Genomic DNA, 24,813 nt, shown 5'->3' on the forward strand with positions numbered 1-24,813 from the left:
AATCTCACTAGGGACAGATTCACTCTTTCCAGGCAGTAACAAAAATATGTAACTAGTCTTTGGTGGATTGTGTAATTCACGGAGACGGGCTCTTTGTGTAAGGAGGGAGTGCTGGTCGGAGCTCAAACCCACTCTAATGGTACCCGAGAACTTACCCACCTCCCCTTTTTCAGGCTGAAGACAATAGCACAAAGAAGTACATTTAAGCTACACCAACTTGTTTGTCTCAACATAAAGGTGTCTTTTATTGCAAACAAATCAAGTAAGTCAGAGCATACAATTCAAATGTGCAAAGTGCTTTGGAATTTTCTGAGTCTCACTGGCTCAAAACTGCTACGTCCTCATGTGTATACATCTGAAGTGTATGCAGCAGGTATTTCCACTTATGAGCCATTATATTATTACCACATTTGCAAGTACTGCTTCAGATTCAACAAGAGGTGTCACTAGATATTTCCAAGTGACACAACCGTTCATTTTATTGCTTTAAAGTGAACATAAAACAGTAAAACAATATAAATAAATCCACACAGATAAATAGTCCATTTAAAAACAAATAAACAAAAAACCATTACTTCTAGTTCATAGTAAAAACCACTCTATTTTCCTCGTGAGCAGGTTTTATATTTTTTATATTTACAAAAGACAGTAGATGTGTACTAGCCTAGACAGAATTAAAAAAATAATTTTCATCTTCACTATTCAGATAATTAAAAGAAGTCCCAGAATAAATAGAAAAATAAAGAAAAAAAAAAGTAAGTTATATTTCATATTTTTTTTTTCATTAGCCTTACTTAAGGCTAAGATTTAGGATTTAGAAGTCAAATCCTACAATCAGATATGTGTGTGTTATTTAACATGAATAAGGAAGAGAATTTGACCCCTTGATCTTTGAAAATAACATCAAATGTGCAATTATGGTTTAAGATGTCTGTTAATTTGTGCTTGGACTGATGGGTTGCAAAGCTTTTACATCTCTTTTGACTTCATGTGGGAACACAGCCCCAAATATATCTTCATGGTAACGTTTTTGGCTCTGCAAAAATAAAAACAAAAACAAAACACCAAGAGATGAATTAAATCCTGCTAGCACCTCTTTATGTAACAGTTGAGTAACTAAAAGGTTTTTTGCATTATGACCAATTCTGTGATGGTGGACTTTTGCTGTCAATAAAAAGAAGTTATCCAAATCTCAGCCACACATGCTTCAGGACAAGTTCTGCTAACAAAATGGTCCTAAAAAGCCAGCATACTCAGGCACTGTGTTTTCAGCAACTGCCTCATCAACTTCTTAAACTCACATTCCTCCTTTGATACAATAAAGTCTCAAGCTTTTGATGTTCCAGATACATGTCTCATGTATCTCCAGATACAAAGCTCATGTCCAGGGTCCAAAGACAGACACTGGGCAAAATGGTGGGCATAAGAGAGAGGAACGTGACATGTCACCCATACAACCTAACCAAAGAGAAGCTATGCATTTTAAATAATGGTGGTTAGACTAAGCTGATTACTTAAGCTATTTTCTTTAGCATGTTGTTGAAAAGAAGCTCATTGCAGCCTGTAAGATCTCAAGTGTAACTCTGAAGTCTTCTCTAACCCACACGAGAGCACTGTCTGAATGGAAAGAATCCCTTGCACACCACAACATACCTTTAGCTCGAAGAAATACTCTTCTGCCTGCTGCTCTGTGAGGTTCAATTTTTTTACAAGTATCCCTTTCAAAGTCTGAGCAACATCCCTGGCCATGCGTACATCTCCACAGACATACAGATGTCCATCCTCTTTATGCAAGAGATTGCACACTTTGGCTTCCAACTTGTTTTGAAGAATGTCTTGAACATAGACCTTAGAAAAAGAAAAAAGGATCATCAGACAAGGTCTTTTTGATGCTACTTTGGCTATTGGCTTTTCTAAATTCAGTTTGGGCTTACACAGCAGAGTAAGGTTAAAAATGCCCTAACTATTCCATGTACTGTACCACAGCAAAGGAGAAGAAAAATGTCTTCGTGCTGTCTTTACAAGCTCCAGATTTGAAGGCTGGACTTGCCTTTTGATTAAACTAGAGCAGATTAAGACTCTTTTCCTTAGAACTAATTATCACTGCCAACGATTCCTAACTTGCCAGGGTAGGAGAATTATTGTCTCCTCCAATCAAAATTTCTTATACACAACAGTAATTTCCAGGGTCACTGTGTCATTGAAATGGTGACAAATGACCGGAGTCAACTCATTTCTAACTCATGGGTTAATCATAACCTGCAAAATGTAAGGTTTCCAAAAATGTTCCAACATCTAGTTTCAAAGGCTGTTTGCACTCAGAGGTTTAATTATATGTCTATTGCACCTATTGATATGGCAGTGAAGGTTTTAAAAATACATCTTGCTCCTACAGAAGTGAATAGTGAGATTGTTTTGAAGGAATGGGGCCTTTGTCACTCGATCACAATACGGTGAAGCAAAATGCTAACAGTTTTGTTGTTGCTTGTTTTAAAAAAGAAAATTGCTAATAAAGCCCAAATCTCAACTTGAGGGACCATTCTCAAAGGAGCCAACCCTTAAAGAACAAAGGAACCAGCCTTACTTTAGCTTGGCCAGGTTGCCTGGAGTAAGCTGTAAAAACTTCTTTCAGAACTCCTTTCCTCTTCATTTCTTCTATTTCTTCTCTGTAGATATGATCCATGTCTGGCTGCCGGCAGCCAAACAATAATGTCATGTCACCACCTTTGATCCCTGAAACCAACATCGGAAAGGTTTTTTTGTCTTTCCTAGTAAGACCTATTATTTCCTATTACCGTCCCCATAGAGGGTCCTGCTGTCACAGCAACTAGTGAGGCAATGCAACTGTTATTTCTGATTAGCCTTTCTCACTAAACATCCGAGAAGGGGTGTGTGTGTGTGTGTGCACACCTGACAGATTATGATTTTAGGGTCTGCAGTAGGATTGAATCTACCTGAATCTTTGAAGAACTATGTGGAATTACCTATTGAAGCACATTCCCCAGCCAGGCTAACACAGACAGGCCTAAGCTTTCTTCTTTGCATTGCAGCCCCTTTGTGAGAGCAGGGCAGTCACTGCACATACAGTATTTACTAGGACACACATAAGCTGTTCCCTCTGAGTGACCAAAAAGCTCAAGACCACCAGAATGGTCTCAAGTGGGATAGAATTATTAGCTGTTTTCCAGTGCAGTGTTTAATCAGTCTAAATCTCTACATGGTTTACTTGGCTAACGTGCAGAGATTTTGTTTGGAGGACTAGGGATGTCCCCTGTGGCTGCATGAGTTCTGACCTCCCCCATGTGGCAATCCCTGTAAGTACCTTTCTTTTCCAAGTCATAGAGACGTTGCTGCCAGAAACTTCTGAATGGAGCAATTCCTGTTCCTGGGCCGATCAGAATGCAGGGCTTGGTTGGCTCCTTTGGGAGCTGGAATCCATTACCACTAACATGCAAAAACATGTTAAATAAGTAAAGTAAAACTCAGAATAGAACTATTGCTACAAAGCTGACAGACTGATACCTAGTGATCATCTCTGGTGTCCTGAATCTTTTCTTCTTATGCTTAAATATATGAGGATAAACTTACCTTGAAACAGTGAAGAATCAGACTATTTTTTCAGATATATGATAAATATTAACACTGATAAGTACCCAGTGATGTAAGAGAATAAATATCAATGATTTTGTGGAAACACCAGTTGTCTAAGCCCTTACCCAAAGCCACAAGGTAGAAAAAAGTACATGATCATCTCCTTCTGTTGTCCCCTCCTCATCTCTAACCTGTCTAGTTGGAATAGTGTCACATTTTCAGAATTTTCTAATGATTTATGATTTTACTCAACTTAAGACACGGTAAAGGGCCTCATCTCTGGAAGACAGAGGTTCTCGCTCCTCACAAACTCATATATTGCAACGTGTAATCAGCAGTTACTTGACAATCATGTGCAAACATTGAAAAGAAAATACCAAAGAAGCTTAAATAAAAATTGGTGGTTTTTTGTTTGTTTGTTTGTTTGTTCTGGCATACACTCACCTGCGCACAAAACATGGCACTACTTCATTGAGACTTATTTTATTCAGCCATGTGCTGCAAACTCCATGATGCAAAGGCCCTTGTCCATCTAATCAGAGGAAAGGAAAATCACTAAGTAAGTATTCAAAAGCTGTTTTTCAAAAAGCACAGTTTATGCTTAAAATGATTTATACTTAAAATTATCTAGTAATTGTGTATAAAACAAGGATACACTGATGATACAGTACTTTAACATACCCTGATACGGTATGAACATCTCTACTGCTATGTAGTTTTCTGCATGTATCACAATATAAACGTTCTGTTACAGATATGCTTCATGCCATACAGCATACACATTTTTTTCTGAACAACAATACAGACTAAGTATCACTTAATTAAGAGAGAAATTAAAACAAGAATTTGTTACCTCTTGTCCTGTAATTGACTACTGCAACTGTCAGATGAATCTCTCTGGGTGTCATGTCACAGGAAGAACTGACAGAATAGTACCTGGGTTTCAGAAATGGCAGCTGAGTCAACAAGAAAGCTGTTGAGACTTCAGCAGAAGGAAACTCTTCCAGGACCTCCAGGATGTTTGGGCTGTTGTAAAACTTCCATTTATTGTATTCTTCTGTGTTCTAAAAGCCAAAGGCCACCATTACAATGTTACCAGGTCATTTTGAGTTCAGGAGATGTTTGAAATGTAACTTTTAAAGTAAGATTCCTGCTTTACATTCATTTAAATAAGCAGTAAACAGCAAATCAACAGAGAATTCTCAAAACTCTGCCTAGACTGGGGTTTCCTAAAAAGTTGTTTAATTTTTGTAAACAGAAATACCCGCTATAATTTTTCTAACATATAAACTCTCAGAGAGAGGATGTATAAACTCAAGCAGAATCTGTTTCTCAGTCCTCTGCTACAGGATATACACCAAAATGTGTAGGCTCAAGTCCTGATACCTACTGAGTTCTTGCTGAACCCACTAGGAGAAGCAAGCACCTACCACAACTGTGAGTCTTTGGTTACTTAAAGTGACATCCCTCTTACTTCCATGGTTCCAAATTCTGTGACAAAAGTATCTAACAGTTCCCCTACAACCTTTCCACCTGCAAACTGATTTTTTTTTAACGGAAAGATTTTTTATAATGGTGTATCATCAGAAACCACCATGGGGGTGCCAAGCGAAACAGGCAGGCAAAATGACCCACCCACAACCACACAGGAAATCTCTCTCAATTCCCACGCCCAAGTCAAGCCACAAGACCATCGTTTCTCTCACTGCGGTTGGTTTTATAAGCACACAGAACATGTAACAAAGGGATGACAATCAAGTACCACTACTACAAAAATGTATAGTTTCCGCTATATAGTAAAAGGGCACGGAATGGCCCAGTATACGGTACTTTTAGCATAACTGCAGCCCAAGCTTACATGACATAGAACTTCCAGTCTCTGTTTGTCTCCTTCTGCTGTTACCAGCTGGGAAATCTTTTTTAGCAGTTGTTGGGAGGGTGGAGTAGTGATATCAAGCAAATATGTCAAAGCTTGGGAGAGTGTGCAGGCTGGAATCTTTTTGTCACTTGTCCAGTAGCCACCTGGAAACAAGGGAAATAAAAGATCACTTGGCAATTCCCAAGGTATTTGACAGCTGTAGAGCTTTGCAAAACAGTGTCCTTTAAAGTATGACTTCAGATTAGGTTGCACACAGGTCTCGACCACAGGACCTTACTGAAAATAGGTTAATGTCAGGTTTCAAGCTTTTTGTAATTGGCGAATCTAATGTATAAAACCATATGATAATAAAACACCACATTTAAACAAAAGAAAAATGGAAATCATCTGTATGTGTGTCAGAATCCCATGATTTCATAGACTGAGGCTATTAAGATGGAAAAAATGGTCATGAGATATAAATCTATTTTAGAACACTGATATGTAACAACAATAAGCAAACTCTGTTGACTAATTTAAATGCAGTCGATAGCCAATTTAGGAACTGAATTACAGTGTCAGCCTAAGATAACTCTGCCAACATTGACAACATTACCATGGACTGCATGAGAATGTAAAAGCAGAATGTAGAATCAGAAGTATACCTAAAACCATCAACAAAAACCTATTGAAACTTAAGAAGAGGATAACAGAATCAAATTCAGCCTATAAAAATTCTTAGAAATTTTAGAAAAAACTGTCAAATATTTTCTGTTACTTTATCTGAAGGGAACTAACATACCTTCAGTGCAGGTTTCAAGTCTGACAGGCTGATCAGCTGGAGGGGCATCCTTAACATGTGAAATGAGGCCACGGACCAGTTCTGGCTGGTTGCCTGGGAAAATCCCAATATGTTCTCCGGGCAGGTAGCGCACTTCCTGATTAGTCTCACAGGAAAGCTTAACTAGAATGGTAACGCGACTAGATATAGAAAAAAGAGATCAGATAGATCTTGGTTACGTCGACAGGATTTCCCTTGAATTATACAGAAAAGGAATAAATCAGAACTGACAATTGCCAAGGGCTTACTTGTGTTCATTATCAAATTATCAGACCAGCTTAGTAATTCATGGAGACTTAAATAACAGCTTAGAGATGTGAAGTGATTCTACCAGAACAAATAAGATGCTGAAGTGCTGCCTGATCTGTCCAGTATAGAACAAGTCTGTCTGTAATTAGCCAATGGAAGGAAGCATAGCTTACTGAAAACTGAATACAGCTCACATCTTAAACCATCTCAGAGTACATCCTATAAGACGACTTTATTTAGAACAGGGATAAAAGAGACTTACTGGAGGATGTTGAAGAGCCACTCATGGACACTATTTTTAAGACAGATGTTGGCACTATTATATTGTCTTGTTTCAGCTTGCTTTGTAGTACAACTGAAAGCAGCAGCTTCTTGCACTGTAACATCTTTTTTTTTTTTTTTTTTTTTTTTTTTTCCCTTTGCTAACGGTCAAGTTTTTCCTAAATGAAGTAAGTATTTGCCCAACATGTAGCATACCAAGCAAGGGAGAAGGACCACACATCTGACCTTCCACATGTAGTAGGCATCAAAGAGCTATTTTCACCAAGTTATATTGATCCCTGCACTCCCAGAGAGTCCACTGGGAAGTCAGTTACTAAGTAATTACAAGCTAAGTCCCTAGGTATTGTTGTGCTCTGGTGATAATGATTTACTTCTACTAAGGATGGTACAAAATTCAAATACATTTCTTAGTAACTACAGGGAGGAGATGCTTATTTCTAGGCATTTCTGTTGTTAAAGATTTTAGTAAAATGTATTAAAATATCAAAAAGAATGAGGTATCATACCTGGATTTTAAACTCTGAAGATTCTGTCTGAATTTCAGCTTCATGGGAATTACATCCTTTCCATGAATGTTTGTAAGTGCTGTTGAGAAAAGAAGATATGACTCAAGAAAAATTTTGTGGCTAGGTTTGTTTAATATGTATTCAAAAAATACACAGAAAAGAACTGAATAGTGCTTGTCCTAGAATGCAAGATACTTCTAGTCAGTCATGTGTCCTCTGTGTATGCCTTCCCTGACTAAAGTAGTTCATCTCAGCTCTTGTTCTTCTGGGATTGTCAAAATGTATGCTAGCTCTGGTGTTCTAATGTGTTTACGCTGGAAGACATAATGATTTATTCAGTGTAAATCAATGTCTTTTTCTCTCTGACCACTGTATTTCATTATACAAATTCTATCATCTAGCACTGTAGCGGGACCATTATAAATCTCAGACAGCCTTTACAATTCAGACCTATTTGAAGCAAAATTGACAGAGGAAGTGGAAGGTCGCAGGTAATACCTTTAGCCAAGTCCATGGTTTGAGACTCATGCAGTATCCTGTATTTCTTAGGATTCCAGATTTCATCTGAGGTATACATCTTAGGCAACTGAATACTGTTTTTCCCACGGATGTTAAAAATGTCACAGGCAGTCTAGAAAAAAAGAATAAAATATCACAATTAATGGTAAATAAATATTCTTACTGTTGTCAGTTTGCTGGTGTTATCTTTATTTCAATAATAACAATGACACCAGGATGAGGAGTTAGTGTTAATTATGTTTTTATTTAATCCTAGTGTGGAGGCTCCAGTTTCACTCACTGTTGTTATTTATTCAGTCTGTTGAGCTCAGTGATGTTATAGAATTTCAACAAGATTCCACTTCTACACCAATACAGATAAAAAAATGATCTACTGAGCAAAATTGTGAGGTCTACTCATACTGGACATCCCACTATCCCAAAGACTTTATGGAACTTTATGTGAATATTAAAAAATAACAGAAAATGGGCCCAGTTTCCTCTTCAACTTAAGCATGCAGCAGAAGAGAGGGGAGTTCAAAATTCAGATATAAATGCATATTTGTTTTCCTTCATTATTCCCCATTTTTCTGGGATGCTAGTGAAGACTGGAATAAAGGAAATGAATGATTGAATGAACTAATCCATAAACTAGCTTTTATATAGTCACCTTGAATGCACTGACTGCCCATGTGCGAAAGGCTTCTTCTTGCCCATTGAGTTCATCTCCTTCACCTATTGGAATGAGCTGTGAAGCCCCTAGTTGGGCCAGTTTTTGGTCAATGGCATGAGCAAAGGCACAGAATTCAGGATACATGGTAGATCCCAAACCAAACACGGCATATCTGCAGAATGAGATACAAATAAGATCACTGTTTTACGCTGAATGAAATGCAAAAGGACTCCATTGTATGCGAACCAAATAACAAAATATTTTACCTAATTTTCTTTTTCAGCAATTTCAGGGTGAGCAAGGAGTTCTTCAATGTCTGTATAAAAATTCATAAAATATTTAAGGTTAGAAAAACACTCTTTGATTGATTTAAAACAGAAGTGAGTCCCTGATCCATTTCTTACTCATGTACATGGGAAAAATGAAATGTTATCTTTGAAACACAAAATATCCTGAGTTGGAAAGGACACACAAGGATCACCAAGTCCAACTCCTGACTCCAAATGGGGCTACTTAACAAGTAAACCACACATCTAAGATTGTTGCCTAAATGATTCTTGAACTCTGGGATGCTTGACACCATGATCACTTCCCTGGGGAGCCTGTTCCAGTGCCTGACCACTCTCTCAGAGAAAAACTTTTTCTCAATATTCAGTCTGAACTTCCCCTGATGCAGCTTCATACTGTTCCCTTAGATCCTATCACTTGTGACCAGGGAGAATAGATGAGCATCTCAGTGCTAATCTCAGTAGTCTTTGAGTTGAGCCTCATAGATGCTTCTGAGGCAAGTATTACCTTTCCATTATTTGGAGAATCTCCATTTCCAAAAGTGCTAGTAACCACTAAAAGAAGCGTTTCTTTTTCCAGGTCACTGATGTTGTATTCATCCATGCACAGAATCTGGAAGGTATAAAGCTCATGAGAAATTGCTAGCAGACATAAGGACTAGCGTTAGATATCTCTGATTGTCATGTGTGACCAAATTTACAAGCATTATTCCATATGAATAAAAAATCAAAATTTAGTCCAACTTACTTTTAGTGGCCATTCTATAAACAGGAGGATTAGAGAATGAAGAATCTTGCAAAAGCTAATAAAACTAAGCAAACTTCATCCTCCGTTTGGTGTGAGTGCTCTATACTTTCTTACCTTAGTGTTGAAGGCACAGCTGAACAAGCTGCACAGATTGTTGGCTAGTGTTTCAGATTTCCCAGTCTCTGTTGCATAGATCACAGTGACCTTGGACCTTGTTGCCATTGCTTTTTGCATGAGTGAAGATGCAAAGAGTACAGCCCTGAGGGAAAAAAAAAAACAAAAACATATCATGTTGGATATACCTATATAGTACTTCAGATTGATTCCCAAACAATTTCCTAGATAAGGCTCATATTGAGCATGGCTTTTGCTTGGAAGCTTGTTTAGGAGAAATACACTATAGATAGCCCTGAATAAGAACCTTAGATATGAGTATTACCTAAATGTGGAGATGTAAGTCTGTGATTCAAACAATTCAGGTGGTCCCTACTGTAACAATTATCCAAAAAATGTATAACAGAATCATCAGGAAAAAAAGAATAGTTGAACAAAATCATGAAGATGAACAACTTACTTTGCCAAGACACTCAATTTTATTTCTCTTTTCATTGGCCTCTGAGACTCATCATGCCAGATGTGTGTTTTCCATGCATCCACCTAGGAAAGGAAATTAATTTACAGGTAAAATGCAAAACAACAAATATACAGTTTCTGTATCTTTGAAAGAGACAGACTTATCAGAATCTGTATATATGATTCACTGTCTGTTCAAATACTGGATCAGTCTCTAGCAGTAAATTGCATTTTACTTGCAACTTAGGAATCCAACAAAACTAACCCTACCTTCCACAGTATAATAGAAATTTCCTGCTATTTTATGAATCTTTCTAGTGAACTTTCATTTGCATATACCATGACTAAGAGTGGTATGAGGAACAGGAGCTTTTTATTCAGACTTTTCCATGTTTCATATTAGCATCTGAACTGCTGAAGTTATCTAATAGAATTTTTATTTTTATTTTTTGACAATGCATACCTGGTAGTAAAAGAAGGGAGTGAGGACATAGTTCAACATCTCCTGGTGGAACACGGGAGTTATGCTCCCTGACATAGGAGGTACAATCCACACCCAGTCAGCTGGGCAGCCTCCTCTCACACGGTACTCATTCTGCATATATTTCATGAAGGATTCAGCAGCTGAGTGGTGATCCATGATAGTAACGTTTTGTTTCTAGAATAATTGCAAAAAGACAGATATATCAAAAATCCAATCCTGATTTTGTTCTTAACATAGTTAAAGTACTCTTTTTGCTTTGGTTAGTATTTCGAGGACTTTATGCAATGCTGGGAAATAGTTAGTATTGGCAACTATTACATAAAGATCTAGGTGGACCTTGGACAAAGGACTCTTACTAAGTCCTATTTATTTATTTATTTATTTGTGTTTTTTTTTTTTACATCAGCTTTTTACCACTCCAGCATTAGGAGAATGAAAAACCTTCGATTCAGTTTTCCTGTCTTTCATATTATCATGATATTTTAAATAAACCGTAAATGCGAATGAAATAAATTAATCCAGTGGCTTTACATAGATGTTGACACTTAGACATCTGTGCTAAAAGGGTGAACAATCTTGCCCTTAACTTCCTTTTCTTTTTCTCTCCATTTTGCCTCCACCTGAGATTTTTTTTTGGCAACAACAGGAAATACAGTTTCCGGCACTTTTCCAGGTGTAGATGAAGAATGACTCAATTGGAATTACACAGATAACCTCCTGTACACTGAGTGTACCCTGGCAATATATTTGCATAAAGCTGTTGTAAGTGAAATGAAAAAGAGATGCACGTTATTCTATGTCTCTCCAGATAACAGACTCGTTGACTTACTTGGAAGCTATAAAGCACAGCCACATTTATCTCTACAACAGCTCGGTCTTTCCATAGTGATGAAAGTTTGTTTGTTTCCAGTCCCATTCTTCTTCCTACCTCCTACAAGTGAAAAAGAGAGAGAAAAGGGAAAAAAAACCTTTTTATGCTAGACTTAGATCTCATAATTTCTCCACCTCATCATATTAATATGCAGAAAAGAACATTACAGGAGGGGGACAAGTCAATCCTATGCCAGGAAAAGTGATGGTAGTGCACACTTGATACTAGAGGTAAGCTTTTATTATGAAGTTATGGTTCTTGAAGCTATTCCAGTTTGGGGAAGTGGAGGGAGGGCTCTCTGGGACTAAATGGTTAGAAAGTGGCAGCATCTGGTTGTAAGTAATCATCATTAATTTGTAGTGGCAAGATGCCCAAGACCTGCAGCTAACAACTAGGATCCCACTGCCTTATCAACAGCAGACTGGAACTAACAAATACGTCTCTGAGAAATGTACAGTTAAAGACCAAAAGTCCTGAATCAGCAGTATTCGAGTTAAAAATGGGGAAGAAAATTGCTTTAGGACAGCAATTTCTGTATTTTTTTTACAGGTGTGGTTTCTCCTTTCTGGATAGGTATTTGGAACAGATACAGCAGAACACCGCAAAAGCAATCATGCAATCTGGCAGTCATAATCCTGACAGCAATTAAAGATGTCCTTAACAGCCACGAGACTACGTCAAATTAGCACTGATGTGTTAGTGGGAAGTCAATACAACACTCATCCCAGTAAAGGCTGATAGTGTCTCTTTTTTCAGAAACATTTCACCCCCTGAGTCTATCTTCTTCTCAGATCTCCACAATCCTTCTACTTCAGAAGATTACCTTCAGGATATTGTACCGCTGCACATCACAGAAGTCTCGCACTCCTATCTCTGTCCCCATGTACCAGCCATTGAAAGGACACGCAGTAAATTCCAGGCCTCCCACCTCAAGGAGCATGTTGGCAACAGCAGGCAGTGCGTACCACTTCAGATCTAACTCCTTAAACCATTCATACCTGTTAAACAAGAATTTTGATTTATTACTTTATGTATCTTTTCCTTCTTTAGGCAGCAACCAGGTAAGTCCAAGAAGTGGAAGAGTACTCTCTGTAGGGAGAATGACCCATCTGCAAAAGGTGGTAGCAAAGTTTTCATTTTCAATGTGGTAACTGGGAATTGCCTGCTAAAGAGATTGCAAAACAGTATAACAGAGTTCTGCTACCTGCAGGCCACTCCCAGTGCAAAGATGAAGAAAGAAACAAAGAGAAAAAGGCAATAGATATTATGTTATGAGTGAAGCTATGTTTCACATGTGTATTGCACCGGCATAAGAAGCTATGTTTTTTTAATTTGGGATATGAGTGAAACAGAGATTAGAAAAAAAAAAAAGATTTCCAACAGAAATGCTATTGGCTTCCTTAATTTAAATCTAATTTCATTGTTTTAACAGGCATTTTATCTTTTAGGACAATTTACCATAATTTCATCCTAACAAAGAACTCATAAAATGACTGCCACAGGCAAAGGCTAATAACTTGCCAAGGTGAGGCAGAGGCAAAAATGCAATTATCTAAATCTGGTGTGCTTACTTTGGATGCTCCATTGGCACTTCAAGGATAATTTCTGGCGGGAATTCAAATATTTCTGGATCTTGGCCGTTTGCTTGGAGAATGAGTGGAACTACATCAAAGCGGCCATATTTCGGCTTCCACCCAAGCTCAATGCACAACTGTAAGTAAAGAAAGTGGGTTTCATTTTCTGAAGTCCCTCCATCCCCGGATTTGAAGAAAAAAAGTATGTTAACCCTCTGAGGTAAATTCTCAGTCGTAAAGGTCTTTTCCATTCAAACAGCACCAAGACATGTTGTTCAAGTACAGATTGTGTACCTCACTTAAGGGGAGCTTTAGCTCTCCTTGTTCTGAGATAGAGGGGAGTATTTTATTGGAAAGTTAGAAATTATTGCTTCAGCCTGCACGTAGAATATGTGGGGCTGGATACCCCATTTGCTTCTTCCACCCACACTTCCCTCCCACTCTGCATTAACATGCAAGAAAAATAAATGAAATACAGATAGGTTAGGGGACATGGAAATTAGTTACAATTCTGCATTTGGAACTATACCTTTGTGAACTCCACACTTGCAGGGTCTCCTAGGACAGACCCATCTGGCATTTGATATCCAGCATATCGGATGAGCTGGCTGTTCCAAACACGGAAATCATGCTTCCCATCAGTCCTCTGTGGGAAGATAGTGATGGCTGACCTGCCAAGAGAGATGATCAAATCCCATTACATAACAGCAGCACATCAAACACATTCTAATTATTAAGACATAAATTGTTGCCAGCTGAAATTATTTTATATTTCTAAAATAAACATCAGCAGAAATAAAATCATCCATTCTTTTCCACCCACCTCCCCAAATCTTCAAATAATCTTTTTTTCCCCAGGATGAAAGTTTTTGCAATTTCAACCATAAAAGCTTTAACTTTCAAAGTAGTTGATGGTACATATGAGAGGACCATGTGAATACCAGAAGACTTAAGAGCAGAGACAAGTTGTCAAAATATTTATATAGATTATTTCAGGCCTATTGTGAAGTTTTGAATGCAGACCTGGATGTGATATTTGTTGTTTAAAATTCAAATGAAATAGAGGCATACCTTATGTTTCCATTGTTTGTTGCATACTGAACATGACGACAGATATGCTCAAACATTTCCTTGGCTGTTTTACAGTCACGTGCATCGAATACCTATATGTTTCCCAAATAAAGGTGAAGAAAATAAAATGATTTTGAAAGAGTAATGTAAGCTTATTATTTCTCTAACACAGCTACAGAAAGGAAAGATTAAGTAAAACACTTTAAGGATAAAAGGAAAAAAAAAGGAAAAAGGAAAAGATTAAGTAAAACATGAAAAACGAACAATTTCTCAATTTACTTGTAGCTCCACTAGGGAAAGTTTGTTTTTACTCTTCTTATATGTACTATTTTCACACATAATAATCCCTCAAGGTCCAAGACATGCACATGGTTCCATGACTTAATTGGTTCCTAACTAGCATTCCTACACAGGCTTTTATTCAAGTATGGAGTAGAGAAGTACAAAAAAATGTTGATTTTACAATATGTACAGGAGGGAGCAGTCCTTAGCTGAAGCAACCGGCAAATTTTACCAAATGACATTCTGATTTACAGCAGACAGCTATTTGGGCCTTAATTTCTAGACTCATAGGTTACCTGTAGGTTGGACCACTGGATTCTCCCAATACATCTCGGAGCATTCCTCCAGGCCTGTTTGGCAGCAAAGATCAGTTCATCCTGTGTCAGATGGTAGGTTCCTGTTGTTTCTATCTCTTTGGTCACTGCTTCCAGTCGGGCCAGGTGTTCTTCTATTTTTGACCTGTTGAACAGGAAACAGCCATGAAAAGAAACAATAAGAATATCATTACTTAGAAAACTAATTTAAACTGCAGACTCTCCTTATGTTCTGGGTGAAGAAGATCCCAGGCATTACTGAAGCCAGAAAGCCTTAGAGTACAAGCCATGCTTTTGCAAGAGACTTCCATTTTCACTGATGATTTTATCTGCCTGGATGTAGGTAGAGCCCTTTTCCAGTGACGGGTTGGTTATCTATGTTGATTGGGATATGGCCAGTTTGGATATACACTGAGAAATCTGTCCTTGTTATAAATCTACACTGTCTGAATATGAATCAAGAAGCCAAAAAATACTCTATCATTTATGAAAGCATCCATTACCTCAAAAAGTCAGCAATTTCGCTGTGTTTCAAGTGTGAAAAGTCACCATCATCTGCTCCCTATGTCCTCTGCTGCACCACATTTTTGTCCCCAAAGCATAGCTGTTATCTACTGCAATAGTCCAGGGTCTGAGATTTTTACCAAAAAAGACCCTAAAATGATGACTTAAGTACATATGACTGTGACTGAGGTCTAATGAGGAGTATTTTTTTTGGCTTCATAATTTAGGAACTGGCCTTACTGGGTGCAAATGACAGAGCTTACTAGCCTTATGTTACTAATGAAAGTAACATAATAGAAACTTCAGTAACAACACTGTCCTTTCACCACCCAGTATGTACATGGATTGATCAAAAGCTTTTCTGTGCAAATTTTCAGTTTAAATTCAAAATTTCTACATTAGCTTGGTAAAAAGTGTCAAAACACAAGCAAATAAAATTTAGAGAACAGGTTAACTTCAGCCTAACTGCACTCTCAAAGTTCTATTATTTTCACAGGGACATAGGTCTTCTGAGCAAAGTAAGTTGATACCAAAAAGGAAGTGCTGAGCAGTTCCTTTGTCAGGGAAACCAACTCTAAAATTCTTTCGTTTGATAATAGAGAATGAAGTCAAAACATTTGGAAATATTTATCACAGAACAGACAAAAATTGTTTTGTTGGCCTACAGACAGAATGAAAATAGCCTGCACTGTCTGAGAATTTTCACATTTTCAACAAGATGAAAGATCAAGGGCAAGCATATAAGATAGTGTAAATCAATGTGATCAGACAGCCATGGGCAGAACCATAGAGATGCACAAATACAATACTCTGGCACGTGAGCACAGCCTGTGTGCAAGATCAGGATTTTCAGAAAGATTTGTCTGGAAGAAAGCTTTGTAGAAGAGTTCAAAGTGTCTAAAGAAGAAGCCATTATGTGGCTGAGTCCCTTTGAAAATTCAATAATGTTTTATAATGAAATGAGCAAGCACTGAATTATGATTTGAAAGCCTGTCACTTGAAAACTTTGTCACTGCAAATTCTTGGACCTAAACCAGATGTTCCAGCTTTTCCTGTGACAGCTCTCTGCACCATCTCCATATCTGCAAAAACACAAACCTATTCTGAAGCTACAGCATCTCTCTCAGCATGCTCAGTAAGCTTATGTTGACGATATCACAAAGCAAGGTTGAGAAGCAAGACAGTGTTCTTCTACCCTGTGGCCAAAGCCTTGAGATACAAAACATACAATAAAAGAACACAGAGAAAAGATGATTGGAACAGCACAAACTAAAAGCATTATCCACGTTATCTATATGTCTAAAACCAGTATGAGTAGGAGCTAATCTCATTAGCATCCAATGTTAAGAAAACAGAAGGTAACATTCTGGAAGAGTCCAAAGCAAGCTGCTTGCTATGATGTACTATAATGCAACACACTCAGAAGAGATAGGGCTGAGGAATGTGCTGCAAAGTGTCCACGCCTGTATTCCCCAGCACTGAGATTGCCAGACAGAGTGTATGATGTGCAGTAATAGTTCTGTTTGCGTTTTGTAATAATCCATATCCATTTTTGGAATGCATACTATGTAATGGCATAGCTGCCAATAGCTGTGAAGAAATCAAGTAGCCGAGTCTCACAGACAGGTAGGTAGTTAGGTAGAGGATTTTTATACCAAAAATGAGGATAAAGTTGGCTTACTCTTTAAATGAACTGTAGTACTGCTTGACAAAGTCTATTGCCTGAGGTAAAAGCTCTGCCTGAGGAACTGGCCCATCTCTAGTGCCCCTCACCAAGCCCTTTGGGGTCATAAGTGCCCCTTGGCATGCTTTGGTGCGGCAATTGATAACCTGGAAAACAATAAAATGTTAAAAGCAATGTTGCACTATGGATCTTTTCAAAGGTATGAAAAATCACTGCCCACATTTATGCATCTTACCTCCTTTGCTGTCAGGTGTAGTGTGTCAAGAAAGCTGGATCCATTTTCCAAGTTTCTTACTTTTATATGTCTTGGACATCTTGATATTTGGTTTGAAGCTTTGATACCATTTTCTGGGGGTTTCTGGACAAGGGAAAGATAAAAATACATACTGTCTTTGGACCTACTGAATATCTTAATGCTTGATTTTTATTTTTATTTGACCATTGGATGCTAAAAATTAAATACAATGAACTAGGCAGAAATGTGATCTTTTCTAACATAAGTACATTCACTTGATTACAAAACTATTGATCCAATCCACGGTTTGATATGAAATAGCCAAAAAGTTAAGTATTTTTGTACTAATCAAACAATATTTGCCACTGCAAACACCTTTTTAATTTCATTAAGGCCTCTTAACATAACAGTCATAGTCTCAGGAAAACAGTGATTCAAACAAAATTAGAGAAAGGACATGTTTGTTACTAAAGGCTAGGTTTTAGGTGTAAAGGAAAATAAAGGAGTTTGGCACTCCAATCCATGTCCTTGGTATCTCTTTCCTTTAAGGCTTACCAAAGCATCTTTTTATTCAGAAAAGATCTTTCATCCAAAGATCTCACAGCAGTCCTAACCTCTTGTAACCACAGTGACTCCTTGTATGAGTCCTCTGAGAAGTTTCGAGCAGTAAATACAACCTGTGTGAACTGTCAGTATCAGTCAATGAAGCTAAACAGAGCTCTCTCCCACCACTGACCTCTGCTGAAGTTACGATAGGCAGCTTCTCTTTCTGCTTCTTGATTAGATCGTGCAATTTGGCATCATCTTTCACTAAGCTTTAAAAGAGACAAAGACAATTCAGTATAAGGTAACATACTTAGTTTTTATTTGTTAGGTTATCCTGTAGCATCAGTAAATTGATGCTCAGAGTTGTCCCTGAAAGTGGCACTGAGTCAATAAGCCAAACATCCTCAGCAGCATGAGGGATGGAGTGGACTAGAAGTCAATAGTAAAACAACAAACATCCTTTCCACATCTCCATGTGGGAAGGAAAGCAATGGAGAGGGCCCAGAATGGTAAAGGTTGAGTAGCATTGCTGTAAGCTAAGCAGAGGACATCTGTATGATCATGATCGGACCGGAAAATACTCAGAGGAATTAAAGAGGGTGAAAGCTTCAGAGAAACTTTCTGAAAATGTGTGAAAATTTCAGAAAGCTCAAGTCAGAAAGCTCACTAAGCAAATAGTATTATTTTATATTAATTTCCCTTGTTTTCAATATTAACCCTGACTTTCTGCACTCCCATTTTTGAATTTGGATACTGGTAGCCAAATTTCAGAAGGTGTTCATAAACACCCAAGAGACATCCAGCCCATGACCTCCAAACCCCTTAGTTCAGAGAGTTATATGTTACAGGTTTTATCTAGACAAGAGTATGTGATCACCCATTTTCACTTCCAAAATAAGTTGGTTTCACTTAACTTCACGTTTGAACATGAACTGCTTTGAGCAATGGTAGTAAAGGGTAGGGTATAAGCAGAGAAATAAACTATATGCATTAGAGAACTGACATAAGCAGAAGACTGAAAACTGGGAAAAGTAATATGCATGTACAATTTATTTTATTCAGTGCCATGTATGAATTGTATCACAGAAATATTTTATCAACTTAAATACTTTGCTAATTTTTATTGTATGCATATGCCTTTTAAGTCCCAGCATACATGTAACCATTACAGTACACTAAATACATTTAGAAGTTTGAAAGATAAACCATGACGATTTGTTTCCTCAATAATTGTGTAACTTAGACACAATAGCTGAAATGTATCTTACTAAGTCAACACCACCCAGTGACTCCCAGGGACAACTGTTCTTTTGTTAAAATTACTGCAGTGGAAACACACTACTAATTTCTCCAGATCCCCATGTTAGTTAATATCTTTACATTTCAAACAAAAGAGAAACTATGAAACCATCAAAGGACAAAGATCTTACCCATTGATCTTCATATCTTTCTCCACGTTATTATTGATATCCGTCTCTTTGGAGGACCGGTTCTTAACAGCATGAGGTTTGAATGCAAACTGCCATGGGCACAGCATTTTTTATACCTTATTTACAATTTTACTTCACACTGCTGAAATCTTGTTTTGAGTGATGTTGGAACACTTCTGAGAGGAGGAAAAGAAAACAAGGTCAGTTTTTGACTAAGAAGGTAACTCCCTTTAAAAGGATGCAGAAACTCAGCAGACTAACAGATTTGGTCTAATTAACTTCCTGTATTTAAAAATAAGAATTACTTGACTCAGAGTAATGACACACTGACAAGGAGAAATGTTAATTTTAGTAATGCCACAACCATGCTTTATTCTAAACTAGAGGGAAAGGGATTTCAAATGTCTCCCAGATGCATAAATAGCCAATAACTGTATCTCTGAAAAACACATGCAGGCTCAACTTCTCCAAAAGACACTTTGAAACTTGTATTTTTTAAGTTCTTTGTTTTTCAATAGTTTGTTAAATGTTTTTTGTTTGTTTGTTTGTTTTGTTTTTTAATTCTCATCATTACATTTTTGCAAGGAAAATGTATGTAGAATTTTGCTGGTTTATTCACACAATAATGATTCTCATCAGAAAAAAAAATATGATTTGTTATTGAACCAGAGCATTTGCAATATATTCAGCTGCCTGAGCCAAATGGAATTGTGAGATCCCAAATTCTGTATTTTGTAATATATATATGTACATAGCATATATTTGAATATAGATTTTATATAATTCTTATATAAAAGTTAGATTTTATTGTTATTCATTTTAACATAGATTTTCTGCTAATTTCTGATAAAGGATATTCTTGTGCCAGGAAGAAGACAGAAAACTTGTGTGACAAGGAGAAAGAGAGCAAACTAGAAAATGGCTAGGTAAAGCAGAATTAGCCCCAAAGTTTGTATGTGTATCATAACAGTCATAAAGTGGTCTACAAGGATGCTGTCTGCTGTAAAATCACACAGGAAAAGAAATGAATGCAACTATCTGTGCAGGAGCTGTAATGTGTTAAAACTTGTGTGTTACATCAGTAAAAGAAATAGTGCGTAATAAGCATTTCTTAACAGTTAAAAAGCAGAAACAAATCTAGACCACTATCCTGAAATAAAAAATGATGCAATATGAGTGCTTATTATTATAAAGCATACTGTATATTATTGTATAGCATGCATAAATGAAGAGAGAAGGAAAGGAGAAGTAGAGAGAAAGAAAGGGGGGAAGAGGGGAAGTAAGAAAGTAAACAAAAAAGAAGAATATAGAAAATAGAAAATCAGGAGGAAAACAGAAAAAGAGGAAAAGAAAGGACAAAACAGTAAAAGAAAATCGTGCAAGAGATAACAGAGAGAGGAGAAAGAGAAAAGAGGGAAAGAAAGAAAAAATAAAAGAGAAGGAAGAGTCATTTTCCATTCACTGGCAATTAGAGCAATAACTTGCTTGCTTGTTACGCTTTCACAAGAGATGTTCAAATGAGGAACAAATATTCAAAGAATATTTATAATGTTTAGTGTTACATGCACAAACCTTTAAAGACAGCTGGAAGGGGGATAAAGTTTTCAGAGCAGCAGGATAGCTTGGAAATGAGAGAGGAAACTGATTCCAACACTTTGCTCCTAGTAAGGAAAAAATAGTTTGCCATACAATTATTTTCCTTTGCAAGCTGCAGTAAATGAATAGTCAATTGAACAATTACACAGTGTTGTCTTACCGTGTCTTTGTGAGAGAGTTTTCCAAATCTGCAAGGAGATGGTCTTCTCTATGGAAGTTGCTCCCCTTTAATCTCTCCTGCTCCACACCCGTCCTGTGAGGCACAAGCATTTTATACTCCAGGGCTATGTATGCAAAACAGCAGTAAGACTACACATGGACAGTGGTCAGAAGGGGAATCCCTAAAGGCCCCGATTTCTTTCAGCGTGGGAGGGTGTGTTGCTGATGTCCTGCTATTGCATTACATAACCTGAAGTGACTGGAGGCAGAGCTGTGACTAATTCCTGGTGTTGGAAGCATCCCTCCCTGGAGTGTGCTGCACTTTTGCTTCCTACAAGCGCTCAGTGATAAAGGCAATAGATCACAGTGAGCAGTTTTTACAATCTTGGAGGCAATGTCAAAATGCAAAAAAAGAATGCTCTTGAATGAACTGAAGTTCTTGAAATGAAGGAACTCTCACCAACAGATCAGTGGGTGCATTCCACACTCAGCCAGGGGCTGCAGAAAGCCTGAGTCTGTGACTTTCATAAAGAATTTTATAGAAACTGGACAGAACCAGAGAGCTCTATGGAGCTCATTTAAACAGGTGCTTATAAATGAACACAGGTATTTCAACATGGAATTACACATAATAATGTATTATTTCCTAATTTTTGATACCATTTTAAAGAACCCTTCTCAGTATAGCATTTGTAGAATTGTTTCCTCTCCAAACTTCCCTATTGGAGCTATTGCTGCCTGTGAGGATTGCTCTTTTGTGCTTTTCCAACACATTAGACAAACTGGAAGGAAACTGCAACTCCTTGGAAGTGTAAATTATTCACATAATTTATGTGTAAATGCCAGAAGGACAAATAAATGATGAAGATGGGACTATGGAGCTGATTATAAAATTTAGACAAAATGTGGATCTAAATATAGCACAGTTATGTTTCTACTTGAGGTCTACTTGTTCCTTCTTGAGGCCACAAGCAACCCAGGAGCCACCAGTGGCACGCAGAACAAAGTGCTCCCAGGCAACTGCAGGCTCAGAAATACTGTGGTGTGCCAGTAAGGTCTCAAGGATTTTAGCCTGAGCTGTTTGTTCATGAGCATTATGTATGACCAAATAACACTGTGTTGAAGAAACGTTTTAGATCTGTTTTCAAATTACAATGACAAAGAGAGAAGGATTTACAAGTGCTAATCAAGGATCTGTAGATCTGCACAGGGCTATAAGAGAAACAAAGAATCCCAGGTTCTCTTTCATTTGTCACTTTTCTACTGGACAAGCTTAGGCATGACACTTTTTTTCTGTATCTCAGTTTGTCTATTTAAAAATGAGCATTATGTGCCTTTGTAAAGTACTCTTAGACGTAGATTTATGAGTACGGGTTTGTGCATGAATACACCCGTATATATATCACAACCAGGATTGCTAGAGAAGAATCTCTTGAAAAATGGACCTGAGTTTTCTGCAGTTTGAGCATTCACCTGCTTGACTGTATCGTGCTTGTGCCTCTTTGCACTCACTGCTCGTCAATATTCCATATATCTTTTAATGCAGTTTTATTGTTTGATTGCTTTGTTTTGTTTTTATTAACTGTATCATACTAGTCAAACTGAAAGTGTCTGAAGTGAAAGAAACTTGAGAAATCAAAAAACAAGGTTACACCCATCTTGGCATTTGCTGTTTTGTCAATGTTTAAAAATTGTTTCAGTCCTTCCCCTTCTTCTAAAATCCGACCTCCCTTTTCTATAGATCACATGGAATCTTAACACAGTACTTTAAAAAAGGGCAGATTGAGATTTAAATGAATTTAATGATGCTCAATTATTTCTCAGCTTTCATTACTCACCATCCCCACTTCCCCTTGCTTTGAGACTGCTGAGAACAAGGAAAGGTTACATAGGGGTTAGGTACAAAAGATCAGGTTTGGAATGACCAGAAGAGGAGAAACATCTTCTTTCCTCTTAAGCACTGTTTATAGGATTGGCAGAGACACAGCCATTCAGCAAACCGCTTAATCACACCAGTTTTTCAAAAAGGATCTGCTCTTTTACTCACCCAGATCAATGACAAAACACTATTACAAGAACAAGAGAGCACCACTCATTTCTTAGGTGGAGTTAGAGATTAGCTAAACAAGCTCACCGTGCACTCCTTCCACAAATATCGTACTCTGCATGGAGAGTTCCTCCTTTAGAAAACCTGTTCACACTTCTGCTTCTACCATATTAAAACACAAGAACTAGTTGCTTTTCTTGCATTACCTTTGACAAAATGGTGTCCTTCCAGAGCAAAATGTTTGACCTATGCAATGGCAATTGAAGCATGCAGCAATTTTGAGTCAAATTTTTTTCTGCAAACACAAGCAGAACTATGGTTTGTAGCCTCAACAACAGGCTTTCTTCAGCTTCATTCAAAATCAAGTCACATTCTTTGTCTGACCGCAATATTCCGCATGAGCTCAAGAAGCTGTAAGGAGGTATGCTTGTAAGGTTGCTCCTCCGAGATGCTGCAAACTTGCAGCCTAAATAAACTATTACACTGAGGGGATGCTGATGATAACAAACACTTATTTTCCTAACTTCATGTAACCCCACAGAAAAGATTTTCAGTTGTCCCAGCTCACCTTAAATCACTAGGGATTTTCTTCTGATTTTCTTTACCTATCTAATCCAAGACGTCCCTCTGATGGTCTCCCAGAAATGTTCCGTACCATATCACAACTGAGACACGTAACACTGCAGCCACCTGTCACTTTGGGAGATCTGACTTCAAGTGCTCCACCTCTGATAGGTGGAAGTTCTCTATTTGCATTTACAAACTGCTGGCTCTGTCCTTTATGCTTTTCCTTTTCCTGAGGAAACATGCACTTTGCTTCCCGCTTTTCCCCTTTTCCTGTCTTCACTGGCTGACCAGGAAATTGGTGCTTAGAGCACCGGTAACACAGAAGTGTTAGGAAAGGGTTGCAAAGGACCCCCACATGACACCTGGTCCGTCTCCCAGCCCTGTCTGCAGGATACCTGTAAACAAGGTAGTTCTGAACCACCAGAAAACACATACAGGTCAGTATGAGGGGCAAAACTCATGGGAAAAAACAAACAAACACCTGCCTAATTACTGAGATGAGATACCAAAGATTAAGACGATTAGATGAAAATCATCATCAAAGATCATCATCAGAGACTGTTTACATTAAGAAAATGGACTCATGCTCTTCAGTAAAATGCTCGTTACATCTTTCACAATTGACTACTTCATGGTACAAACAATTTAACACATTTGGCTAATGAACATTCATTCACTTTCTGTTCTTCTTCTGGTCTGAAGTTCTGTTTTTTCTATTAGCTATGACTCTTCATTCACATCTTCTGTCTCGTTATCATCACTTAACTGTAGGAAAGACATCACTTCCCTGGCAACTCCTCACTATGTTTGTACACACAAGAGAAGTTATTTGAAGATAAGCATTTTCTCTTTGGTTGTGCAGTATTGTTTCTGATACAATGGGACACTGAGCGACCAGATAGCCTCGCTTTACTTTTTCAGCTCAGAGGTAAATGAATAAAAAATGACAACAGTGAGGATTTGTGTCATTGACTGGGTGCCATATCACCTCGAGAGTGTCTACAAGTCCCTTTGCTAGCAACTTGGCACTTCTCATACAAAAATGTTTCCTAAAAAAAAAGAGTTCCAAAATTCCTACACTGAATGCCAAATTACCAGAAATGGAAGAGACAGCTTGCAACACCTGGATCGTGAAGAATCTAGGAATGATAGGCTGAGAAGTTTTCTTACAGGTGACAGGTGACTCACCTCCTTTGTTTGTCTAGTTTTTCACTGCTTGCTAATCTCACTTGGGTCTGTTTCAGTCACTGGCTTTTCCACTCTTCTGGGTGGAGTATGGTGCAAATGCCCTTGTACTGCAGGATGGAGACAGAAACAGTGACAAGTGCACATGCACATCACAT

At 37.8% G+C, this 24,813-nt stretch overlaps 1 protein-coding gene across 1 annotated transcript; it reads right to left on the bottom strand.

Annotated features, from left to right (window-relative positions):
- Positions 1-808: 808 nt before the first annotated feature.
- NOS2 (nitric oxide synthase 2) lies at positions 809-20,901 on the bottom strand. Its single transcript, XM_032200638.1, has 28 exons — positions 20,858-20,901; positions 20,674-20,762; positions 19,102-19,277; positions 17,862-17,940; positions 17,126-17,248; positions 16,888-17,036; positions 14,685-14,847; positions 14,107-14,198; positions 13,565-13,706; positions 13,033-13,172; positions 12,285-12,459; positions 11,420-11,521; positions 10,570-10,764; positions 10,108-10,190; positions 9,648-9,792; positions 9,294-9,398; positions 8,765-8,814; positions 8,496-8,670; positions 7,826-7,958; positions 7,328-7,406; positions 6,252-6,430; positions 5,450-5,613; positions 4,445-4,655; positions 4,036-4,123; positions 3,323-3,444; positions 2,585-2,733; positions 1,654-1,848; positions 809-1,036 (listed from the first exon to the last, which is right to left on the bottom strand). The coding sequence occupies exons 3-28, from the start codon at positions 19,206-19,208 to the stop codon at positions 935-937; spliced, it is 3,447 nt and encodes a 1,148-aa protein (XP_032056529.1). The 5' UTR covers positions 19,209-19,277; positions 20,674-20,762; positions 20,858-20,901; the 3' UTR covers positions 809-934.
- Between the last annotated feature and the right edge of the window lie 3,912 nt (positions 20,902-24,813).

This window comes from Aythya fuligula, chromosome 20, assembly GCF_009819795.1.
Source record: "Aythya fuligula isolate bAytFul2 chromosome 20, bAytFul2.pri, whole genome shotgun sequence".
In the NCBI taxonomy this organism is placed as follows: Eukaryota; Metazoa; Chordata; class Aves; order Anseriformes; family Anatidae; genus Aythya; species Aythya fuligula.

What these genes read in the sequence shown, in the direction of transcription:
- NOS2 (XM_032200638.1), bottom strand. Translation starts at nt 19,208, where the DNA reads ATGCTGTGCCCATGGCAGTTTGCATTCAAACCTCATGCTGTTAAGAAC. An exon ending in TCCAGTGGTCCAACCTACAG is followed by an intron (nt 14,199 to 14,684) that starts GTAACCTATGAG and finishes GGAAACATATAG; the next exon opens with GTATTCGATGCACGTGACTG. An exon ending in GCTGTGCCTTCAACACTAAG is followed by an intron (nt 9,399 to 9,647) that starts GTAAGAAAGTAT and finishes TATACCTTCCAG; the next exon opens with ATTCTGTGCATGGATGAATA.